Raw genomic sequence first — 20,678 nt, forward strand, 5'->3', positions numbered from 1 at the left:
ACCAAAAGAACTCTCCATTGCACCAACCCCGTTAGGGCGATATAGGAGGAAGATGAAGCACTCTTCAAAACTGTGAGGCCAGTCCACGAACGAAGACTTAGGGGTGGCGCGTTTAGTGTCTTGCTTCTATTTTTCCCTCATCTACTTCTCTTTTTCTTCTTTTCTTCTATATGTGGGTTTTGCCATTGACGTTATGGTATGTTGTTGCCCGAATATCAACAAGTGGCCTCAGACTGTGTTTGCATGATGCGATATATGTTGTGCTGACCTGATATACTGTACAATGCCACAACTTTCGATGTATATCTGGGTAGCAAATATATATTATGAAGTGGATATAAGAATTCGAACCATCATACTCTCCACTATTGCGAGATACGTATATATTGAGGCGTTCGTGATTAAACAGTTCTTGCGGAGGTATCAAGTTGCGCCTTTGGGGGCCATTGGGCTTCGAGTGGAAAAGTGATGGAATATAGGAGAAAGGGGATGTCTATCGACGTGAGTGCTTATTAAACCATTTGAACGATCGGTGATATATCCAGGAATTGATGGACTTGGCAGAGTATTTGACGGAGATCATCAACCAGCTTGACACGCAGGGAATGTGACCTTCCATTTACAAGTGGTTTGGACTTTGGAGTATGGTATGAGGAAGAGAGATCAGAAGGCAAGGTAAAAGTTTTCATGATGGCATTACTACTATATAGGCATACGAGGTGTTCCAAGTCTTCAATGGACGTGTGCCATTTCAGCATTTGCATGCCGCAAGACACAAATCTAGTACATCGTTGGTCGGAGAAAACTCCACTTAATATCAGCACTTCTTCGGCACAACCACAGTCATAGAAAGGCTGGATTGCAATTTGACATCCGTGCTAGGGAATTCTGCATCGTCGGGACGGGGAGGAATAGGGCATGGTGGTATATTATTAGTAGAAGGTATATATGCATATGTACCGTGAAAGTAAGACATCGTGACGGAGGGTATAGTATCAATTAGGGGTCGTGAATCGGTTATAACTCGCCATGCGCGACAGACTTTGGGCGCATGTTGCCGTTCTTCAGTTCCTGCCAGGCAAGATCGAATCGAGCACCAAGAGCCCAGGCGGTTGCAATCTGAAATAATTAGTACTGATATCCAAAAGAGTCCAAAAAGAATAGGGGGACAAACCATGATGACAGACACAATGACAGCAATCACACCCATCAAAGCCAGCATGAAGAAAACGTCCTTGCGTGTCTCAGCATCTTGCCGGGCCTTTTCGAGCTCAGCTTCCGTCTTTACACCCTCGACACGGCGGTTAGCCTCTTCCGCGTTCTGGGACGGGAAGATCGTCTCGATGAATTTCTCAACCTTGAAAAGTAGTTAGAATCAGACAGTTCATGATTTTGAGTATTTGATCGAAGTCATACCTGTCCACAGACGATGCTGATTTTGAGGAAATTGGGATCCTTGGGCGTGTTCTTCTTGTGAATCTTACGGATATAGCGGCGGAAGACGTCGCAGAGAACGCGAAGGTTTTGCGTCGACTCCGTCATCAGCTGGCAGGCATCGCCCTTTGTGATCTTGATGTTGCGCTCAAACATGGCCGGGTTGCGGAAGCAAAGCTCCAAGGTAGCAATGGCCATACCTTGAGGTATGGCACAGAAGTTGAAAACGCTCTGCTCGCGGAGACCAGCAAGGTAAAAGAGACAGTCCTCGACATGTTCCAGTGCGTTTAGGACCATCTCCGAGTTGCAGTTCAGGGCAGCTTCGCGGTTCTCCGGCTTGAAGAGATCATCGAAGTTATCAACGTGCTTCGACCAGATGGCCTTCGGCCAGAACCGACGGTTGTCATCATTGTCTTCCCGAACATCACGAATGATGTTGGTCTTCTGGAGGAAAAGACCCATCGACTTGTGGAGACGGGGGCGCTTCAGCAGAGCAGGGTTACCAAACTCCGCCTCGACGAAGAGACGAGTGCAACCTTCACCGACCAGGCCAGCGACGTAGTAGCAGTAAAGATCGTATTCGTCAACCGTCTTGACGCTAGCATCCTCAAGCTCAGCCTTCCGCACGTAATCAGCCATACCGTTACCCATCTTGTCGGTAATATCCTTGATGATCGCCTGGTAGGCAGGCTTCAAGTTCTTGAACTCCGTAATGACATTGTGAAACTGAACCAGCAGCTCACGGTCCTTCTCCTCCGGACGGTTTCCAGTAAAGGTCCAACCATCTTGTTCAAGGAAATCCTTGAAGTTGCGCAGCAAAGGCTCTTTTGTCTCAAGTGGAATTGAGGTGTCATCCTCAATCGTGTCTAGGCCACGGAGTACTAGGTAGAACACGGACATGGGCAGAAGCAGCTCCGGGTGCAGCTCCTTGATGACAGCGCTGAAACTCCGGCTCGTCAAATCAAGGAACTTGAAGCATGCCTTTTGCGTCTCGGTCTCATCCTTCTCGTTGCGCTCATGGACAGGATTGTGCCAGACTTTCCTACCAAGAAGGGTTTTGTTAGCTTTCCCGAGATGGATGTGCGAATGGTCAGGAAAAGGGGAGAAACGTACCATTGGATGATCGACCTCAGCTCTGCCGGGTGGAATGAGTAGTAAAGGATGTTGCCCACGAGACCCATGGTGTGCGAAAGTGATAATTTACACGTGAAGGTGAGTAAGGGGAAGAGTACGGGGGAGAGAATCGAGGAAATAAAAGTCCTCGAACCAGGATTGCGGAGATTTGGAAGACAGCGGAAAAAGCAAATTAGCAAGAAATTGGCGTACTAGTACACGCTAGGAAAGTAATGTACAAAGGCACAGTGGCCAATTGGCAGAGAACCCAGACGGAAGAAATGTGGAGGAGGACCAAGAAGCTGGAAAGTCAAATAGGGTGCAGGAGAATAGATTAGAAGGAGAGGGAAGGGCGAGAGGGAGGGGAAGAAAAGGACAAATATGAAGAAGAGGAGAGACTTGGGGGAGATGAAAGGTTGAGCGAGTCGGAGTGGGAGAAGGAGAAGAAATTGAGCTGAGAAAATTAGCACCAAATTAGTGACTTTTGGAGACCCGGATCATCTCGGCCTCCGGAACGCCCCATGACGGATAAACGGGCACAGCATCCGGCTAGGCAGCTGTACCGCTGTGAAATCTATGACAATACGCAACATACGATACCGCCTGCTCGCCTCTTCGGCCTCCCCGCCATGACGACAGGCCGTTCCGAAGCTTCATCAGGCAGAAAAAAAAATAACACTTGCGCAGACAAGATCTTTTGTTTGCTCAGCCTCATTATTCTTTACAAAGCTACCTACCGTCTTATTATATTTAACCCAACTTGCCTGTTTACCCTCGCACTGTTGTAACCCACGAGGCAGCTGAAAACTAGGAGCGGTCTTGCCGCATATCAAGATGGTTGTTGATACCACTTACTACGACGCTTTGGGGGTCCCTCCGACAGCTACGGAACTTGAGATCAAGAAGGCATACCGCAAGCTCGCTATTGTTACTCATCCTGGTGTGTATCCTTGAAATATCCTAGTCGTCTATATCCCTGACCTCAATAGATAAGAATCCCGGCGACGAGACCGCACACGAACGATTCCAAGCTGTACGTCATCGCTTGTGGTACAATATATACAGCTATACTGATACCATGGATAGATTGGTGAAGCATACCAGGTCCTCAGCAATGTCGATCTCCGCAAGCGTTATGATGCCCACGGCAAGGAAGAGGCGATTCCCGACCATGGTTTCGGTGCGTTAACCTAAAGTCGCGCCACGAGCACAAACTAATGTTGCGCAGAGGATCCGAACGAGTTCTTTGGTATGATATTCGGCGGCGATGCTTTCCACGACCTTATCGGCGAAATTTCGCTCCTTCAAGACCTTACCACCCGAATGGAAATCACAACGGAGGAAGCGGAGGAAGACCTCGCCGCAACCACGGAAGAGAAGCTCAATATCAACGAACAGGAGGCCAAGGCCGCTGGGGGAAGCCCTGCTGCTACTTCCGGTTCTACTCCCGCAGGCGCCCCCGCCGCCACGCCCTCGGCTTCAGGCTCCGGTACCAGCACCCCTCGCCGTTATCTCGGCCAGCACGCTCTCACGGATAAGTCGGATGAGGAAATTAGAATGCAGGCGGCCGATGTATCACAAGAGGAACGCGAGTTGCGGAAGAAGGAGAAGAAGAAGGGTGGCTTGACCCGCGAACAAGCCGAGAAGCTTGAAGCTTTTGAGCAGGAACGAGCCAAAGCACGCGAGGAGCGAGTTGAGATGCTGGCGACAAAGCTTATCGACAAGATTAGCGTTTGGACCGAGACCGACAAGGGTGCCGACGTCACGCGGGCTTTTGAGGAGAAGATCCGTCTTGAAGTCGAAAACCTGAAGATTCAGTCCTTTGGTATCGAGATTCTCCACGCAATCGGCGCCACATACGTATCAAAGGCCACATCCTTCCTCAAATCACAAAAGTTCCTCGGCATTTCCGGCTTCTTCTCCAGACTCAAGGACAAGGGCACCCTCGCCAAGGAAGCCTGGACCACTATTTCTACTGTCATCGACGCCCAGCTGACGATGGAGGAAATGGCCAAACTTGAAGAGAAGGGAGGAGAGAACTGGACGGACGAAATGAGGGCAGAGTACTCCGTGAAGGTAACAGGAAAGTTACTCGCAGCCGCCTGGCGTGGCAGCAAGCTTGAGATCCAGAGCGTTCTACGCGACGTCTGCGATAAGGTTCTGCTTGACAAGAAAATCAAGCTCGAGAAACGTGTTGAGCGGGCTCACGCTATGATCATTGCCGGCAATATCTATTCCAAGGTACGTCCCCTTCGTTTAGCTTTCCGCCTACGTACTACATACTAACCCGCTCCTCCAGGCCGAACGTGACCCCGACGAGGAAGGAGACTTCATGGCCTTTGAGCAGCTCATGACAGACGCCATGTCAAAGAAGGGCAAAGATAAGAAGAAAGACAAGAAGCACGCTCATGCCACCGCAGGGGCCTCTAGCAACCCGAAAGCCGAGTCGTAATGCTCGTTGTCTTTCCCTCAACATCTCGCCTCCCCGATCTCATTCCGGAACCTTTTTCCGCTCCCTGCCTCTTCTTCACGAGATATTCCCTGTCTGCAGTGGCTTTTGGATATAATCTAGCCCAATGTATTTTCCTAGCGAATCCAGCCTCTTCTGAGTTGTACTTTATTCCTCCAGTATCTTGAACTCCTGTAGACTCTTACTTCTTGTGGCTCACCTCGCTAAAACATCCTATCAAAGGGAACCTTTTTGACTCGCCGTTAAAACCATATTATCCAACTCGCCCCCAAGGCTGTCCCTCCGTCGCTCAACAAAGGATTGCAGCCTAGGCCAGAGGAACCTGGAACCACGCCAAACCCTAACTCCCATGCGGACTTATCCAAACCATTCGGACATCCATTCCATCTTCAAAGTTTACCAGAAAAAGTACGATGACGGAGCAAAGAAACAAAAATGAGAAAACTCCTTTGCCTCTTTCGCCTTCGTCTTCTCTTCTTCACTTACCTGCAAGTTGACTCGTGAAGGTACCATTCACACCACTCTGCTTAATATAGGTCTCATCAACAAACTCCTATACGGAGTCCGTTTACTTCACCCACTCAGCCTTAACAAACTATCTTTACCCATAACCCCCTTATCCAGTTTACCTAACGACCACTGGCGTGGTCTCCACGAAGCGACAGAGACAAGGCTTGTCAAGAACGACATATATCCATCAGTATGTCTCCAGTCTCCTCTCGCCTCAGGCGCGTCCGATCCTCATCGGATTCCCTCGTCCCAACATCGACCCGAACGCGCCCTGGCGTGGGCTACTACGACCAGGTAGAGAGACTGCTTAGCCTCACAGTTGCAGTATGTTCCTTTGATCCCATTTCATCGAAGTTACATCACCATCGGACCTTAGCTAACAGCTTACAGTCTGGCTGCAGCGACTCTGATGGCCAAGTCAATGACCCCTCCCCTGATGTGCTCGAGACTGAGCATGTTCATCCGTGCTCTGACTCGAGTTCGAACGACCACGATGCCGGCAATGACGCGGACATTGACACTGATCCAAATTCAGAGCCTGATTGTGACTGTGACTCTGACTCCGACAACAAAGACAAGGACAACCACAAAGACGAAGATGTGGCTGTTTCTGAGTCCAACCCAAATCCTAGCCCTAGCTCTGATAATACAGCCGCCATCAGTGTCGCGCCAAACAATGATGATAATGTCTGTACCGTGCGCGTCCGCGTTGAACCCAATGGCCCCGCTGTCCTTATCCCTGTGAATGACTTCAGGGCCTTGGAGGAAGAGCGCCTCGAGCGCGACGAGTACATCAGGCGCATCATGTTGTATCCGCTTCCTTCGGAGGATCATGTTACAAGCAGGACTGGCGATAGTGATGGTGATGGTGACGGTAATAGCGATAGCAATAGGATTGTTACGCCAGATTCCAGCTGCCAGGGTACCCCGATTACCTTTGGTCACTTGCCACCCAGAGACAATGCTCCCTGCCGCCTTTCTGCACCCACTTGTCCTGGAAATGAAGTGACCGGCCATTTCGTGAAGGCGACTCAAATCCGCAGACTCTGCCGCCTACAGCAAACGCTCCTCTATTCCAAAAGGATATGGATTGATGGGGCCTGGTTGCGTTCCAGCCGGGATGCTTCTGACGCGTTGTATTATGGGGATGATCTGGGCCCAGGGCTGAGCAGGACCATGGTGGAGGGGCTCTTTGTTAGCAGCAGTAACGACCAGGGACAGGACCTTACCGAGACTGGGGGCCTTACTGGGGCCATGGATCGGCTGCGGGTTATTGAAGAGGAGGACGAAGAGGAAGAAGGGGAAGAAGAGGAGGAGGAGGAGCACGGTGAGGATGACGGCGAGGAGAGTGATGATGAGGAGAGTGATGATGAGGAGAGTGATGATGAGGAGAGTGATGATGAGGAGAGTGATGATGAGGAGAGTGATGATGAGGAGAGTGATGATGAGCGCAGTCCCGACGGGAAGAGCGATGACAAGAAAATGGACGATGAAGACAGTGACGATAATGGCGGGGTTGGCAGGCAAGAGGAATCCAAGCCCACTACCGACGACGAGTATCTCGACACCACGACATCGTCCACCATGACCAATACTACCACTAAGAACAACAGCAACGATAACAGCAACGATAACAGCAACGATAACAGCAACGATAACAGCAACGATAACAGCAACGATAACAGCAACGATAACAGCAACGATAACAGCAACAACGGCACAGACAGCCGCCAAAACACCGCCATCACATACGACAACGCGGCTCTCCTTGACTTCCTCGATGAGTGCAGAACTCGACTCGGCAACATGATCTCGCTAACAGACCGGTTCGCAGACGGAGCCGTGGGTGTCGAGGAGCCAGAAAAGGCGCGGAACGCACCTGCCGACCCCGAGTTCAATTTCGCGGGATACACCCCGATCAAATTCTGGGAATGGATGGTGCACCGGCATGAAGAGGAGTTCGTGGATCTTGAGATGAGAAAAGAGGAACAGGGTCTCTTGGATTCGATGTATGCGTCTGAGGCTGAGACTGATAGTGACGCGGCGGCCGATGATATTTTTGAGGAGCAGGCGCTGGAGATGGGATTGTGAAGAGATAAAACATGGGGTTGTTGGTATTAGAGGTGCTGCTGGGTTGATTGGAATATATCCAATGGATCTCACGCGAAACATGCATTCAATGGCGTTTGGCGTTTCTATGGGTTGAACATACTAGCGTCTTGGGTTGCCATCTCTGGCTTTCTCAAGGCGAGTTCAGTGCTGCTTTATATGTTCGCTGCTTCTTGGTGCCTTCGGGGTCTCGTGGGTTATGGTCAAACTTACTTGCTAGCGCAATGAACCCGACTTTTGCTCAATACAGTAAATTGGTAGGAAGAAACAACCATGGTATAAGATATGTAGGTCATATCATTCTTCATTGCATATGGGTATCTAGGCATAGTACTAGAGACAGCGGATCAGCTGTGTAAATCTATCGTTTGTAATAATCACAGTCAATGAAGGGAAAGAGAGGAAAAATGAAAGAAAGTCTATCCAGATAGCGCCAGCACCAGTCATGAATACATTAGGTCAATGGTACGCGTCATAGGGTATATCGCTCAAGGCAACCTCTAAGGGTTTTCAGGCGCTGATAAAGGCCAACTCCGGTCGAAGTGGGTATTATAGGATGACGAATTTATCGTATAAAGCGATGAATCGGTATCGCTAACAAAGGAAATAGAAATGAAGGGCTTTCGATCATAAAGTCGATGTTTCCTCGTCATCCAAAGGTTGTATATCAGGGGATTCGGATTGTGGTGAAGCAAGGACGCTCGTCGCGAGGAGTCCTCGACCGGCTTCTCCGTCATCGATCAGTTCATCGGGGCTCAAGACTCGTCCACCAAGTTGAATGTCACTGACATGGACGTTATACTCCAGTGCTTTTTTGGCTTCTTTGATGAGCTCTTCTGTCCAGCCTAGACATCGTTTCAAGCTCTGATTCATCTTCTGGCTGTCTGCGAGCAGCTCCTGATGCTTCGCAAGGTCGATCAAGAAACGTTTCTCGTCCCGAACCTTTTGCTGCACATCATCCTCAGCTACCGAGTCCGGACCAAGGGAGCTTTCATCCAGCATGGACTCTCCGTCACTCAGGTCGGACATGTCGTCATGTGAGTGAATTGACGAGAATTCGCTCTCGCCTTCGTCAATTTCGCTCGGAATCGACAAGGTTCCTGACACCGACCGCGAAGGAGCCATAGATAGGCGGCCCGAGCGGCTGAGCCGCCGAAACCGGCGCAGCTCTGCGTTCTGCTTCCGCATTTCACGCTCCAGTGTTTTGTTGATCGCCAGAAGTGAGGAGTTGCTGATTTCAAGGTCTAAGATCTTGCGTTCCACGCGAGCACTGAGGACCGGCCCACTGTTTCCTGCGTGGTCCGACTTCACCGGGCTCTGTAAGCCAGAGCCTATACTGTCAACCGACGTTGTAGAGCCACTGCTAAAGATGCGAGGTCTGAAGGCAGGAATAGGGTCGGTGACTGGGTTGTCTTCTACTTGTGAATCTAGAGTTGATACGAGTATCGGGCTCGGCCGTAGTCCCTCCCTCACCGTTTCTCGGAGAGGCGTGCCACGCCCAGTGTCCAGACTGGAAGACTTCGTGTGGCTTATCACCGGAATTGGTCTCGGGAGTCCAGTTCGTAATGGTGGACTATTGATCGGCGAATGTATCTCGGGCGAATCAAGCGGTGGAACGGTATGGAATGAAACACTTTCTGGAAGCCGAGGGGATGTGCTGGCAAGCTGCGGGGATTTCAGCTGTGGTGAAGACGTAGGTGGCCTTGTTACAACAGGGCGAGACAGTCCGGACGACCGCCGCTTGGCATTTTCATCGGCCGGAGCCTGATTCTCCTCTTGACCGTTTGCATATATAAACGTTGCGGGCGATGCTGACTTGACCGATACCCTTGACCGGACATCTGCATCGGAGGAGCTCGATACTGAACGTGCATCGCTCGCATGAAAGAACATCGGTGATGCGGCGGGGGCATCGGTGGATGAATGGGCGCGGGAGACAGTGTTCAAATCGGCGGTCAACGTCTTAGCTCTTGCAGTCCTCGCGGGCTCGAGATTTCCTGCCATACGGACGGGGCTGCGATCGCTCCGGTATAGCCTTGGATTCGGCCCAGGAGTCTGGGCTGGTTGACTGAAGGATGACTGCGGCGAGTGCAAGGGCGTACTGCCCGGAGATAGTATAGGTCCATCACGTCTACTAGTTCGAGGTCCGGATCGAGGGGTAATGTTCGCACTGAGGTAGGAGGGCTCTGGGGTTTGTCTCGACGGAGTGGAAGCGGGATGGTCTGAGGGCGCAAGACGTTTCGGGGCTCGGACGGTCGATGGAGTGGCTAGTTTAGGTGTCAAGGGAGATTTGTTCGCTCGATTAAACGCCGCACTGAGGGTAGGAGTAAAAGGTTTGGCGATGCTGCCATTGTTTTGTTTATCGAAGGTCATAGCTGTTGGATTCGAGGGGCGGGCAGGAGGGCGACTTATTATGGCATTGCAGCACTCCGTGAGGATCTGCAAGCATGGTGGCACCAGCCAGCCGGGAGCGTAATGTCAATTGCTGAAATTAGTAGAGGAATCACCTCTGGCAACTCTCGGGAAGGCTGGATGCGGCTCAGGCAAGAATCAGGTGGTGAGAATGAAGATTTATGACGAGACAAACCATGCGTCCAACAAGAGCCCGACCACGATGTTTATCCCCGCCAAATCCGGCCTAGTCGTTTCTCACCGCAACAGACGACGACGCATTCCAGGAGGCGCGACAGGGTCTTTCTAGGGGTACAGAAGTCTCAGAGTAATTGAAGATGTTCTGATTTTTTTTGAGTCATCGGGAAATCTCGTGCAAGCTAACCCATCGGCTTCCGATCGTTAGATGATCTGTAGCCTCGCCGAGATGGGCTGATCAGAGTTCCGAGGTTGTGGGAGCACCATTGGTCGATCTAGGAGCTAGAAGACCACAATCTTTGTCTATTTATGGGTTGATAGAAACAGCTCTATACCAAACTATATGACATAAATGGAACTAGGATGATAAACTGTCATTAGAGATCTTAGAGGTCTACTCCGGAGTATGCTGCACCGCTCGTTATCCCCTTCGATCATCCAGGGTGCGCTAGCATCGACCACTGGCAGAAGCAAGGAGCTGTGTCATGAGTGGTCTCGCAGTACTCCGTACCGAGTACTTCCTGGAGAGCTCCCTGCATGCAGGTCAAGCGAAGAACAGGCGTTTCTGCCGTGGATCGACAGCTTCTCGAGCCGAAGTTTTTCGCTTCCGTGTGCTGGCTGGCGCCGGTTGGGATTGAGACTGAGTTGGGGGCAGTGGTGAATCGTCCTGAACAGCTTCTTTAATCGTCTGCTTCGAGAGACAGTAATCCACATGGTCGTTGAATTTGCGATCATCTGCAACTTGAGGCATTGAGCAAATTGGGCAGTCCCAATATAGCGGCTGATCTGGTGTCTTCTCGGTGACGGCCGGAACTATGGGGTCGGTTTCACATTCGGGCACCTCCTGACTGAGCTTCTCAAGGTCATGCATTTCATCTTGCAATTCCTCTCGGGCCGCCTTTTCGAAAGCCTCCTCTGCACTGATTTCCTGTTCTCGGGTAGAGTCGGTTGCGGTTTCTTGCGCGGGTTTACGGCGTGCAGCAGGCCCGAAGAAATCTACGCTGAATTTCTTTGTACTCACGAGGTTTGTACAGCGAATACCAAGCAGTCGGAGTCTCAGATTCGGAATCTCTTTCTCGAGCTTCTCTAGCATGGGAAGGGCAGATGTGAACAGCTCCTTGGCAGATGATACGGCTCTTGCAGGTTGGTGCTGCCGAGTCAGGACCTCAAACGTGGCGAGTTTGACCTTGAGAACCATGGTGCGTCCTTTGAACTGCGTTCGAGAAAGATCTTTCTCGAGTTCTTGGGCGCAATACCAGAGCTTTTCCCGGAATTCCTCTTTGGTGCTAATTTCATGAAAGGTAGTTTCTGTGCCGACACTTTTGCGCTCATAGCTTTCCGCAGGTTGGATTTTCGTCCGGCCTAGCCCAAGATAGCACTGCGCCAGAAAGTGAAGTGCTTTCTCGCCGAACAATTTCGCCAGGAAAGCACGCTGGGGGTAGATGTCGCCGCACGTTTTGATCCCGATGGCGTCCAGCTCGCGCTCAAAAACCCGACCCACGCCGTTGACTTTCCGCATTGGCAGCTCCTTCATGAATTCCATGATAGCTTCTCGAGTATTCGGCACACAGAACTGGCCGTTCGGTTTATTGTAGTTTGACGAAATTTTGGCAATCTTCGCGTTTGCTGCGATTCCAGCGGAGACTGATATCTTCGTTGTCTCGAGGATTTCCGCGCGCATGCGATCAACGGCTACCTCAGGGTCAAGCTGGTTCTCTGCGCAGTAAGTGGTAATATTCAGATAAGCTTCGTCGATACTTGCACTCTCGAATTGAGGATCATATCGAGCGATGATTGTTCGGATCTCTTGGGCTTTCGAAGAGTACTTTTCATAGTTCTGCGGCAGCAAAACGAGCTCCGGGCAGAGCTTCAGAGCGACAAACGATGCCATACCACTCCTGACACCAAACTTCCGAGCTTCGTAGTTACACGTAGTTAGAACACCTTTTCCGACAGCCATGGGGACGGTCTTCAGCTCGGGTCTGTCAAGCTCTTCGACTGCGGCAAAAAATGCATCGCAGTCGACGTGAACAACATATTGCGAGAGGTCTCGCGTCAGCTCCAGCTCGGCAAAAAGCTGGTCGGCCAGCTTTAGATCAATTGATAGGTTCAAACTTTCTAGCCGGGCCTTCTCCTTGAGAATTCGCTCGATCTTCTCTGTGAGGACGCGGTCGCGCGCTTGTTCATGATTGAAGAACTTGGAGCCTTTCGATGCATTGTAGATGATTTCGGAGACCTTTTGCTCTTAGTCTATTGGAATAGGTAGAATTGATACTTTTCCTCGACTTACCTTTCGCTGGTCGACAGAGTCTTGGCCCGCCTTTGTTAAAGAGGGGCCTAGAAGGTGATACTTCAGGCTTTCCTCATCTTTGGGACCCCCATCAGGTACTGAAGGGATGTCTTCTGTAAACGCTTCGACCTGCGGTTCCCTTTCCCCCTCCATGGAATCATTCTTGCTGATGTGAAGTCCAAGGAAGACGCGACATCAAAGCCGCTCCTCAATTTCCAAACCAGGCAGCATTAGGCTGCCTCGTCACGTGGTCACGCGTTTTGAATCACCGCGCTGCACGTGCGTCCTTGGTTCTTGGAACCACTCCAGCAACTGCGCAATTTGGAGATGCCAGGGCTGATTCTTTGGTGACCGTGCCCCTCATGTGGATCCTTGACTCAGAAGGTGACTTTTTAGGAGGTGACTGATTCTTCATGATTCTTATGCCTGATGGCTAAAACAGTGAAGGCAGGCGCGTGTGGCTCCGACCTGGGAAGAAGTACCTTATCGGTCGTGTCAAAAAGGACGGAGGTATGTCCGCATTACTAAATGTACTTGGCTGCCATGTATATGCACTAACGAACATGTCCCCTAGTTCGACACGTTATCAATGCGAAATCCGTCTCACGAAGACACTTGGTGATTGAGGTATCACCTGTCGAAGCCGGGGACGGAGTAAGATGGTCCAGTGACAGTCACTGCATCTTGGCTGATGAAATCAGGGCAAAATCCACAGAAGATCCGAAGTCTCTATTACCGACCAGGCTACACAGAATGGCACGTTTCTGGATGGCGAGCGTATACCGCGGGATGAAAGCCAGAAGTTGACCGGTGAAGAGCATGAGATCCAACTGGGAAGTCACGATTCGTTACTGCGGTAGGCTCCCATCACATAAACAGCCAGAAGAGAAGCTAATTTTTGCTCGTATCCAGGATAAAATGGGAACCGATCGTGCTAAGCTTCTCCTTTTCTTTGAAAGGATCAAAGGCAAAAAAGGCCTTAACGACGGTCCGCTCTAAACTTGAAGATCTCGACATCAAAACCACCGACGAATACTTGAACGTCACCACCCACGTCGTCCAAACAAAGAGAAATACTGCCAAAGGATTACAAGCGCTGGTCAATGGGAAGTACATTGTGAAGGAGGAATACGTCGACGCCGTGGTTTATGCGGCAACCCCCATTGATCTCGAAAATCTCGAGAGTCTCTCCCCGTTGGAGACTGATTTTGACGCCGCATGGCCAGATGCAACAAAATACCTGCCTCCTCCTGGGAGAGAGGCTCATAATTACTCAGACGAAGCATTTGCGCCCAACCCCGAGCGGAACCACGTTTTCGACGGCTACACATTTGTTTTTGGCGAAAGGGCCCAGTATGATAATCTGCAAGGGCCCATCACAAATGGTCTTGGTAAAGCCTTATTTTACGAAATCAAAGATGGTATCACTACCGCAGATGAGGTAGTCCAGTTCATGACCAATACGGCAGGTCTAAAGGGCCTAGGCCCCGACAGAGACGGTCCCGGGGGAGTGGTTCATGTGCGATATCGATCAAAGACCCAGGAGCCATGGTCGATAGAGCTAAGCAATCAGATCGCAGTTATGACTGATCAGCGCGTCATCGAGCAGAACGAGTTCATAAACGCAATTCTCGGCAACGATGCTTCCATCCTTTGTCGACGATTGCGCCGAGTGGTAGATCTTAGTCCACCACCGCCGGAGCCTTCATCTGCTCCTCCGCCCTCCAGTCAAGATGTGCAAGTCGTTGCGGACTCTCAGCCTGCCAATGATGTGACTCCGGCGTCGAAGAAGACCAGGGGTGCTAGAGTACGCAAATACGTCAGCAAGATGAAGACGTTCGATGACGGATTCGACATCAACTCCATCCCGGCGTATGCTCCAGAAATAGAGGACTCGATGGGATCACCACCTCCGATGCCGATGGAAGCTTCCAATGAGTTTCAAACCCAACAGCTGGACAGCATTGAAGAAGAGGAGGACCTGGTTTCCAGCTTGCTACCGGGTGCCACTGCGATGAAACGGCGGCGGGCAGAGACATCACAGCGGAGTCCGGAAGAGTCTAGTTCTCGTCCAAAGCCAGAGGAGGTGCACCGACCGAAGCGGCAAAAGCTTGATGTGCTAGAAGCGGCCCGACAACATCGTGAAGCAGAGGAGGATGCTGCCCGTCAGCGACGCCAACAAGAGGAGGAACTTCTCCAAAGCTCACTCAGAGATGTGGCCGTGGAGCAGCTGAAAGGCCTTGCAATTGTGGAGGAAATGGAAATACCAGCTCGGAGGAACGACGACAACGAGAGTGATCGATGGGATGAACGGTGGAACGGGAGGAAGAACTTCAAGAAGTTTCGCCGAAAGGGGGATCCCAGCCAGTCACGGCGTCGAATTCAGGCCGTTATTGTTCCTCTAGAGGAGGTGGCCCGGAAAGACTTTGGCATCGGAGATCACTATTGGGTGAACACGAATCAATCCAGTGCCAGGAGCCCTCAGGAGAGTCTCCGCGAACGAACGGTCAGCCAGGTTTCGAGCGAGCCATCGCAACAACAGTCACTGGCCCGGGGTGGATCGGAGAAGACAACGGCAGCGACGCAAAGGAGTCAGAAACGGGTTCGTGAGGAGAGAGATTCTGATAGTGATGATGAGCTTCGATTTCGGTTTCGTCGCAGGCGATGATTTGTTCAACCTCATTTCATGTATATACTTTCAATTTGCTTCGGATATCCACTCTTAATTCGCCATTTCTCATCATCATTTGCAGTTTGTTTACCTCGGATGAGACAACGACCCATTACTGGCTGATGATGAGTAGACGAAATTGAGCAAGAGACCCAATTGATGAGGCGTCACAGGCACTGCCAGGATCCGTCGAATGAGGCTGGAGCGCTAAGCGGCAACCAGACGCTAAATCTCTGGACTGAAGGTTATCCTTATCGGAGATTCTTCACTCTGAATTGTGATCGACTGGAATGGGATTTGTCGTGCATGCCTTGACCCGCTGCTTTGCGTCTTGATTCATCGCTCGATGGACGAGGAGATGGTCGTTGAATAGACAAGAGGCTGCGCCGGTGTTAGACGTCCACATAAGACGTTGCTGGTGTATCAGAATGAGTCTCGGACAAGGGGGCTGCTATTAATACACGCTGCAACGGATGGCATCACGGCGTGAAATCATCTGACCTGAATTCAAGGCTTTGCAAAGTTCTTGTTTGCGGATGTTCTTTTCTTTTCGTCAGATCATTCCAGCCCGTCGCCTCTCCTCTCCAGCCTTCAGGGTTCCCCCTCGTTGCCCGCTCTCCTCTTCTCCTCTTCTCCTTTACTTGCAAGTTGCAACTCGCATCCGTCCCCTCCACTCACTCTTATCGCTCCTTCTGCTGCACCACCAACCCACACGCCATCCACTCGCCTTCTGTGCTTGACGCTGCCTGACGGCCTAATTCAGTCTCCATCAACCAACACAGACGCTCCCAACGCAACCTCGTCTCCGCCATGGACCACGCTGGCCGGTCGTGATCGCACTTGCTTATTCTTCCTCGTCATTCCGTCGTCGTTATAAGTTGGGACCGCAGCTGTCGTGCTCCTTTCCCTCGCTTTCGCTCCACCTTGCGACACTGTTCAAGCCGCCTCGAGTATGTTCAACGTCACATTTTCGCTTCTTTTCCTTTTCCTCTTCACTATTTATTCTTTCTTTTTCCTTATCTTCTTGGTCATTTCTGCCTTGCTGACTTGGGTTTCCCCATAGCCCTTCCTCCTTATTTTTTACGATTGACGATCTTGACTTCTGCTTGGCGTTTTTAGATCCTCCTTCCTTTCCCCCAGACCCATAATAATGACAGCCGACTTGATCTCGTCCTCTCCCTCCTCCTTCATCCTATCCGCCATTGCACCCCCTCGGCCTGTCTCAGTCAATGCCCTCGCACGAACCTCTTCCTTATCCGATACTCTGCCATTTTCAAAATCCACTCGAAGCACAAGCGCCGAGATCCCGGCTCATGATGGTCCTTCCGCGGCTCCCGTGGGTCCGGACTCCCTGGGCTGGGCCCAGTCTCCAGTGGATACCGAGATGGAGGATGTGCAATTAGCTGAGACACCATTGCCATCAATGCGTCGATCCGAAATCCAGTTTGAACATCTACCGGTCGAGATCCACGAGACTATACTTGACTATCTGTTTGGTGAGCGCACATCGGCCCTGTCGACATCGGCTGGTGGAAAGTCCCCCGCGAGGAGCTGGAACAAATCATTACGTCATCCCAGACGCAAAGCTCTTTCGAATCTCGCTTTGATATCGCCGGTATGGAGGGTCTTGGTTCAAGATCGGATCTACAGGCACGGTCAGTAAATTGATTCAGGTTCTCCATTTGGGGACTAATATTTATCTCCACAGTCAAACTCAAGGGCACCACAGATGAGCTGGCGGAAAGTGCACGCTGGTTTCGTGCGCACCCTCATCTAGCACCGTACGTTCGTCATGTCGAGATATGGATACCTGTATGGGGCCAGCGAGCGATCAAATATACTCCCCGTCATCCTCCACCTCGGAGATTCAATGATGAGGATATCGCTGCTGCAGACACGGGAATTGTGCAGGCTACGATGGCGTGGGATGATGCTGAGTCGAGCCCGGCCACCGACTACAAATACCACTATGCAAGCCACAATGCCACGCTGGAGGAGATGTTTGTTCACGTAAAGGCCGTGTTTCCAGAGGCTCGTATACTTACGCTGGAAGGGGGTCACTGCAAGAAACCACCGATGGTACGCCACTTTCGCAGTGACCCATCCGGTCGTAGTAACCAGTGCCTCCCCGTGTTATCGGACATTCAGACATTCGTAATGCGAGGAGCATGGAACATCATGCGGGATCACCAACACTGGTCTACTCTATCCAAGGCGCTGCCGAACGTGCGTGAGTGGCATTGTTCTTATGCGAAACCGAAGATCGAGGGCTACGAGACTATTGCGGGGATCCTGCGTCGTCTTCCTCCGTCGTTGATTCACATCAATGTCAGCCTCGAGGGATTCTACAACAAAGACAATTCCCAGAGTCGCTGGCTCGGCGATGGCATCAACCCGCCACACCTCTGTCGTCTGCTTGGAGACGTCGCACCACGCTTAGAGTCTCTCACGTTCACCGGCAAAGTGTGCGCATGTCTGTTTGACTCCACTCGGGATTCGATGAGCACGTTGCGAGCCAAATCGAAACTCAAGTCGTTGGATCTGGTGGTGAAAACTTGCTGTCGAGACAAGAAGCTGCATCCAGCCCTACCCTTCCTCGATGAATTCTCAGGTATCACCAACATGAACTTCATCCGGGCATTCGAAAAGCTTGTCATTGGAGCCATCCAAAGTCTCCAACTCCATCTTGAGTTGAATTATATGCGCATCCGATTTATCGATTTGGATTCCGCTTGTCCGCCGTTAAATCCCTACTTCCAACTCGCGGACGACAAATGCACCGGCTTGTGGAGTGAACAGATTCTAGAATCGTTGCACGAGTCCCGACCAGACGCGACATACCTCAAGCTGACCGATGGGATATACCCGCAGTACGGCCACAACCACCAGATTGTCGGCGCCATCTATCCCCGCACGCGACCTCTGAGCATCCACGCCTCAACGTACAGGATCATAGCCGACGTGCCGAAACCCTGAGCATAGCCCACACAAACGAAACACGGAAAGGGCCAAAAAAAAATCATTTTTCTTCTATCGCGTCGTGGCCACCCTAATACCCCTAACCCGACCACTTCATCATGTAGGATTATAAGATACAGCCGCTGGCTTTTCACACCTAAGTCTCATTCTATTGTGGAAGTATTTCCTCCAGATGAACCATATCAGCTTTACATACTTGTAAGTTAACAAAAGCACAAACCAATACCAATTCTTAGTATTATATGTACACTTCCTCGGTAGTCCTCCTCGAACCCTAGCAGTCTATCAATTCCGCCTGATGCATCCAACCCATACCCGTACGCACTACCGACACGATATGTATCTACACCCCCTTCCAACCTCATCAAATGATGTACTACGTAATGGGAATGAGATGCCATCAGTGGTATCACCCCCTCCCAACATCCGCAACAATAATGCCCAAAATCCACGCATTGACCGCGAAGAACCCTAGCGACGCGAGGAACAGCCCCGGGACGAAACTTGAGACACCCAGGAACTCGAGGTAGAAGGCTTGCTGCAGCCAGAGAGCCTGGTTTGTTTCGTTTTTGTTAGCTGGTGTTTCTACTTTCCACTTTGCTTTGGATGGGCGAAAGTGGGGATGAGGGGTGAGGCAGAATGGGAATATGGTGCATAGAGGAGGAAATTGAAAGATAGATGGGAGACAGAAGTAGAAAAATGGATGGATAAACACATACCTGACCAGCAACCCACAGCGCCGCAACCAGAAGACCCAATCTCGGCTTCTGCAGGAGCGATGAAGTGGGGAGGTAGAAGGGGAGGAAGATTAAGTACCAGAGGAAATACTAAGTAGATTCGATGTTAGCGAGATTACCACGCCACGCGTTGTGTGAGGAGTACGGAGGTAATTTTGGCTAAATGGGATACGGGATCTAGAACATGGGGATAAATCTGAGAGGAGTGGAGACGGGGTTTGGGGTAAGTAGGTGATGAGGCTAACTTAGACGAGATGAAGTGTTGCAGGGCCAGGAAAGACGAGTGAGACAGGGCAAGGTCAAACGGGGGTAAAGACGAAATGAATATAATGTGACATACCTGGCTCGTGCAAACCTTATTGTACGTCACAAACGCAAATGTCTGCGCTAGCATCGTCCCAGGCAGATCCTTCTTCCCTAGAACGAGCGGGATGAGAACGACAGAGAGGAGGAGCTGCGGGATGAAGGCTAGGGACTCGAAGTTCCCACTCGCACCATCGGTACCATCAGCGGCAGCAGAGAGATAGAGCAGCGTGCTATACGGCGAGAAATTGTGCCGGTGGTCGATGCGCGTTAGGTGGTGGAAGTATGTATGCTGGAGGAACGGGGTGCCGTAGCGCAGGTACATGCCTGCATTGAGGGCCGCGAATGTGAGCAGGGAGACTACGGTGAGCCGGATGCGACACGGGGTGATGAAGGCGAGGATCTGCGCCGTGACAGGGGTCGTGGTGGTGGTGCTGGGGTTGGTTTTGGGTTCGGCTGCCCGAGATTCCGAGGTGCTGGCACTGGTTTTGGTGTTGTCAAGCCACCATATGATCGAAACGCCATAGATGAATGGGTAGATCTTGAAATGTACACCGAGACCAAGCAAGATGCCCGCAAGGGTAATCCTCCGATTCAAGACTGCCCAAAGCAGCGCAATGACAAGCACGCCCAATAACCCCTCGGAGCTCCCGCGCGTGCTGATATTCGCAACCATGGGATTCAGCAGCCAGAAGCTCGCATACTTGAGGGCGCGCTCGGGACTCATCTGATGCGTCAAGATGAGCGATTTCGCAACGAGCCACCCCGCCACGACGTCAGACAGGGCGAAGAGCGCCTTGCCGAAGGAGAAGAAGCCCGGGATTGCCCACGTGGTTGGGAGGAGCATCCATGCCAGCAGAGGCGTGTAGCGGTACGTGTCTCGGGCGTAGGGGGAGTCACCGCGAGAGACGTAGCGTGCTGCATCGGTGAAGACCATATAGTCGATGTCTGTGTATTTGACGGGGGAGTTTGCGTCTTGCCAGGCTCCGTAGAAGAGGAGGATGACGCGGAGGCCGATGGCGGCGCCATACACCAGAGATGGACTGCGGAAGAATGAAGACATCGCGATTGAATTCTATCAAAGTGGACCGTTGTCGGAGATGAAGCTGGTCAGCGCATGAGTTATGCTGGTTTTGTAGAAACTGTGGACTTTGTTGCACAATGTCGAGACACAGGTTTAGCCTCGGCGAGCGCATTAAATATTATTAACCGCGCGGTCTTCAGCATATGTCGCATAGCATCACGCTCGGTAGATCTCTAATCGCTGCCCACAGTGGTCGCCGTGGGCCTTGCCAGGTTGATTAACGAAACATCTTGAAATTGTGTCTTTTTGGTCTCGCGATGATCGCTGACTCAGCATCCACAAACTCCACGAGCCAGGACACTCCTCTTGCCCAAAAGGCAAGTGTACTTAACCATGGAATTTTACGAGAGAGAATTGCGGGCTAATTGTTGCGATGCTAAGTCTGCGAC

General features: G+C 51.3%; 9 protein-coding genes across 9 annotated transcripts; 5 read left to right on the forward strand and 4 right to left on the reverse strand.

Moving 5' to 3' along the window:
• Nucleotides 1–670: 670 nt before the first annotated feature.
• Nucleotides 671–2,972, reverse strand: erg9 (bifunctional farnesyl-diphosphate farnesyltransferase/squalene synthase). Its single transcript, XM_071041096.1, has 4 exons — nucleotides 2,548–2,972; nucleotides 1,417–2,476; nucleotides 1,175–1,357; nucleotides 671–1,119 (listed from the first exon to the last, which is right to left on the reverse strand). The coding sequence occupies exons 1-4, from the start codon at nucleotides 2,613–2,615 to the stop codon at nucleotides 1,018–1,020; spliced, it is 1,413 nt and encodes a 470-aa protein (XP_070896164.1). The 5' UTR covers nucleotides 2,616–2,972; the 3' UTR covers nucleotides 671–1,017.
• An 11-nt stretch (nucleotides 2,973–2,983) lies between these two features.
• Nucleotides 2,984–3,570, forward strand: BJX68DRAFT_148880 (uncharacterized protein). The gene is made up of 2 exons (XM_071036632.1): nucleotides 2,984–3,487; nucleotides 3,542–3,570. Exon 1 carries the CDS (start codon nucleotides 3,069–3,071, stop codon nucleotides 3,333–3,335), a length of 267 nt encoding a protein of 88 aa, XP_070896165.1. The 5' UTR covers nucleotides 2,984–3,068; the 3' UTR covers nucleotides 3,336–3,487; nucleotides 3,542–3,570.
• On the forward strand, nucleotides 3,134–5,157 carry BJX68DRAFT_243053 (DnaJ domain protein). Its single transcript, XM_071041097.1, has 5 exons — nucleotides 3,134–3,487; nucleotides 3,537–3,580; nucleotides 3,634–3,727; nucleotides 3,776–4,788; nucleotides 4,847–5,157. The coding sequence occupies exons 1-5, from the start codon at nucleotides 3,382–3,384 to the stop codon at nucleotides 4,997–4,999; spliced, it is 1,410 nt and encodes a 469-aa protein (XP_070896166.1). The 5' UTR covers nucleotides 3,134–3,381; the 3' UTR covers nucleotides 5,000–5,157.
• On the forward strand, nucleotides 5,158–6,892 carry BJX68DRAFT_243056 (uncharacterized protein). The gene is made up of 2 exons (XM_071041098.1): nucleotides 5,158–6,691; nucleotides 6,757–6,892. The coding sequence occupies exons 1-2, from the start codon at nucleotides 5,720–5,722 to the stop codon at nucleotides 6,802–6,804; spliced, it is 1,020 nt and encodes a 339-aa protein (XP_070896167.1). The 5' UTR covers nucleotides 5,158–5,719; the 3' UTR covers nucleotides 6,805–6,892.
• A 1,016-nt stretch (nucleotides 6,893–7,908) lies between these two features.
• Nucleotides 7,909–10,434, reverse strand: BJX68DRAFT_243059 (uncharacterized protein). Its single transcript, XM_071041099.1, has one exon. It carries the CDS (start codon nucleotides 10,007–10,009, stop codon nucleotides 8,264–8,266), a length of 1,746 nt encoding a protein of 581 aa, XP_070896168.1. The 5' UTR covers nucleotides 10,010–10,434; the 3' UTR covers nucleotides 7,909–8,263.
• Nucleotides 10,435–12,726, reverse strand: BJX68DRAFT_243060 (Y-family DNA polymerase). Its single transcript, XM_071041100.1, has 2 exons — nucleotides 12,516–12,726; nucleotides 10,435–12,461 (listed from the first exon to the last, which is right to left on the reverse strand). The coding sequence occupies exons 1-2, from the start codon at nucleotides 12,666–12,668 to the stop codon at nucleotides 10,770–10,772; spliced, it is 1,845 nt and encodes a 614-aa protein (XP_070896169.1). The 5' UTR covers nucleotides 12,669–12,726; the 3' UTR covers nucleotides 10,435–10,769.
• A 101-nt stretch (nucleotides 12,727–12,827) lies between these two features.
• BJX68DRAFT_148935 (DNA damage response protein RcaA) lies at nucleotides 12,828–15,264 on the forward strand. Its single transcript, XM_071036633.1, has 5 exons — nucleotides 12,828–12,914; nucleotides 12,963–13,025; nucleotides 13,090–13,169; nucleotides 13,217–13,371; nucleotides 13,428–15,264. Exons 1-5 carry the CDS (start codon nucleotides 12,878–12,880, stop codon nucleotides 15,181–15,183), a joined length of 2,091 nt encoding a protein of 696 aa, XP_070896170.1. The 5' UTR covers nucleotides 12,828–12,877; the 3' UTR covers nucleotides 15,184–15,264.
• An 867-nt stretch (nucleotides 15,265–16,131) lies between these two features.
• On the forward strand, nucleotides 16,132–18,265 carry BJX68DRAFT_148953 (uncharacterized protein). Its single transcript, XM_071036634.1, has 2 exons — nucleotides 16,132–16,841; nucleotides 16,895–18,265. Exons 1-2 carry the CDS (start codon nucleotides 16,337–16,339, stop codon nucleotides 18,160–18,162), a joined length of 1,773 nt encoding a protein of 590 aa, XP_070896171.1. The 5' UTR covers nucleotides 16,132–16,336; the 3' UTR covers nucleotides 18,163–18,265.
• A 137-nt stretch (nucleotides 18,266–18,402) lies between these two features.
• On the reverse strand, nucleotides 18,403–20,665 carry BJX68DRAFT_148964 (glycosylphosphatidylinositol-alpha 1,4 mannosyltransferase I). The gene is made up of 3 exons (XM_071036635.1): nucleotides 19,243–20,665; nucleotides 18,885–18,992; nucleotides 18,403–18,718 (listed from the first exon to the last, which is right to left on the reverse strand). The coding sequence occupies exons 1-3, from the start codon at nucleotides 20,266–20,268 to the stop codon at nucleotides 18,575–18,577; spliced, it is 1,278 nt and encodes a 425-aa protein (XP_070896172.1). The 5' UTR covers nucleotides 20,269–20,665; the 3' UTR covers nucleotides 18,403–18,574.
• Between the last annotated feature and the right edge of the window lie 13 nt (nucleotides 20,666–20,678).

The sequence above is a fragment of the Aspergillus pseudodeflectus genome, assembly GCF_044049435.1.
Source record: "Aspergillus pseudodeflectus strain CBS 756.74 chromosome Unknown BJX68scaffold_41, whole genome shotgun sequence".
Taxonomy (NCBI): domain Eukaryota; kingdom Fungi; phylum Ascomycota; class Eurotiomycetes; order Eurotiales; family Aspergillaceae; genus Aspergillus; species Aspergillus pseudodeflectus.

Excerpts from the sequence above, each read along its gene's own strand:
- BJX68DRAFT_148935 (XM_071036633.1), top strand. The coding sequence starts at position 12,878 with ATGTGGATCCTTGACTCAGAAGGTGACTTTTTAGGAG. Across the intron at positions 12,915-12,962 it reads AGAAGGTGACTTTTTAGGAG|GCAGGCGCGTGTGGCTCCGA; the intron begins GTGACTGATTCT and ends AAAACAGTGAAG. Across the intron at positions 13,372-13,427 it reads AGTCACGATTCGTTACTGCG|GATAAAATGGGAACCGATCG; the intron begins GTAGGCTCCCAT and ends GCTCGTATCCAG.
- BJX68DRAFT_243060 (XM_071041100.1), bottom strand. The coding sequence starts at position 12,668 with ATGGAGGGGGAAAGGGAACCGCAGGTCGAAGCGTTTACAGAAGACATC. Across the intron at positions 12,462-12,515 it reads ACTCTGTCGACCAGCGAAAG|GTCTCCGAAATCATCTACAA; the intron begins GTAAGTCGAGGA and ends TAAGAGCAAAAG.
- erg9 (XM_071041096.1), bottom strand. The coding sequence starts at position 2,615 with ATGGGTCTCGTGGGCAACATCCTTTACTACTCATTCCACCCGGCAGAG. Across the intron at positions 2,477-2,547 it reads CTGAGGTCGATCATCCAATG|GAAAGTCTGGCACAATCCTG; the intron begins GTACGTTTCTCC and ends CCTTCTTGGTAG. Across the intron at positions 1,120-1,174 it reads TCATTGTGTCTGTCATCATG|ATTGCAACCGCCTGGGCTCT; the intron begins GTTTGTCCCCCT and ends TAATTATTTCAG.
- BJX68DRAFT_148953 (XM_071036634.1), top strand. The coding sequence starts at position 16,337 with ATGACAGCCGACTTGATCTCGTCCTCTCCCTCCTCCTTCATCCTATCC. Across the intron at positions 16,842-16,894 it reads AGATCGGATCTACAGGCACG|TCAAACTCAAGGGCACCACA; the intron begins GTCAGTAAATTG and ends TTATCTCCACAG.
- BJX68DRAFT_148964 (XM_071036635.1), bottom strand. The coding sequence starts at position 20,268 with ATGTCTTCATTCTTCCGCAGTCCATCTCTGGTGTATGGCGCCGCCATC. Across the intron at positions 18,993-19,242 it reads ATAAGGTTTGCACGAGCCAG|TATTTCCTCTGGTACTTAAT; the intron begins GTATGTCACATT and ends GAATCTACTTAG. Across the intron at positions 18,719-18,884 it reads CGCTGTGGGTTGCTGGTCAG|GCTCTCTGGCTGCAGCAAGC; the intron begins GTATGTGTTTAT and ends GAAACAAACCAG.
- BJX68DRAFT_243056 (XM_071041098.1), top strand. The coding sequence starts at position 5,720 with ATGTCTCCAGTCTCCTCTCGCCTCAGGCGCGTCCGATCCTCATCGGAT. Across the intron at positions 6,692-6,756 it reads GGGATGATCTGGGCCCAGGG|CGAGACTGGGGGCCTTACTG; the intron begins CTGAGCAGGACC and ends ACAGGACCTTAC.
- BJX68DRAFT_243059 (XM_071041099.1), bottom strand. The coding sequence starts at position 10,009 with ATGACCTTCGATAAACAAAACAATGGCAGCATCGCCAAACCTTTTACT.
- BJX68DRAFT_243053 (XM_071041097.1), top strand. The coding sequence starts at position 3,382 with ATGGTTGTTGATACCACTTACTACGACGCTTTGGGGGTCCCTCCGACA. Across the intron at positions 3,488-3,536 it reads CGCTATTGTTACTCATCCTG|ATAAGAATCCCGGCGACGAG; the intron begins GTGTGTATCCTT and ends TGACCTCAATAG. Across the intron at positions 4,789-4,846 it reads CCGGCAATATCTATTCCAAG|GCCGAACGTGACCCCGACGA; the intron begins GTACGTCCCCTT and ends CCGCTCCTCCAG.
- BJX68DRAFT_148880 (XM_071036632.1), top strand. The coding sequence starts at position 3,069 with ATGACGGATAAACGGGCACAGCATCCGGCTAGGCAGCTGTACCGCTGT.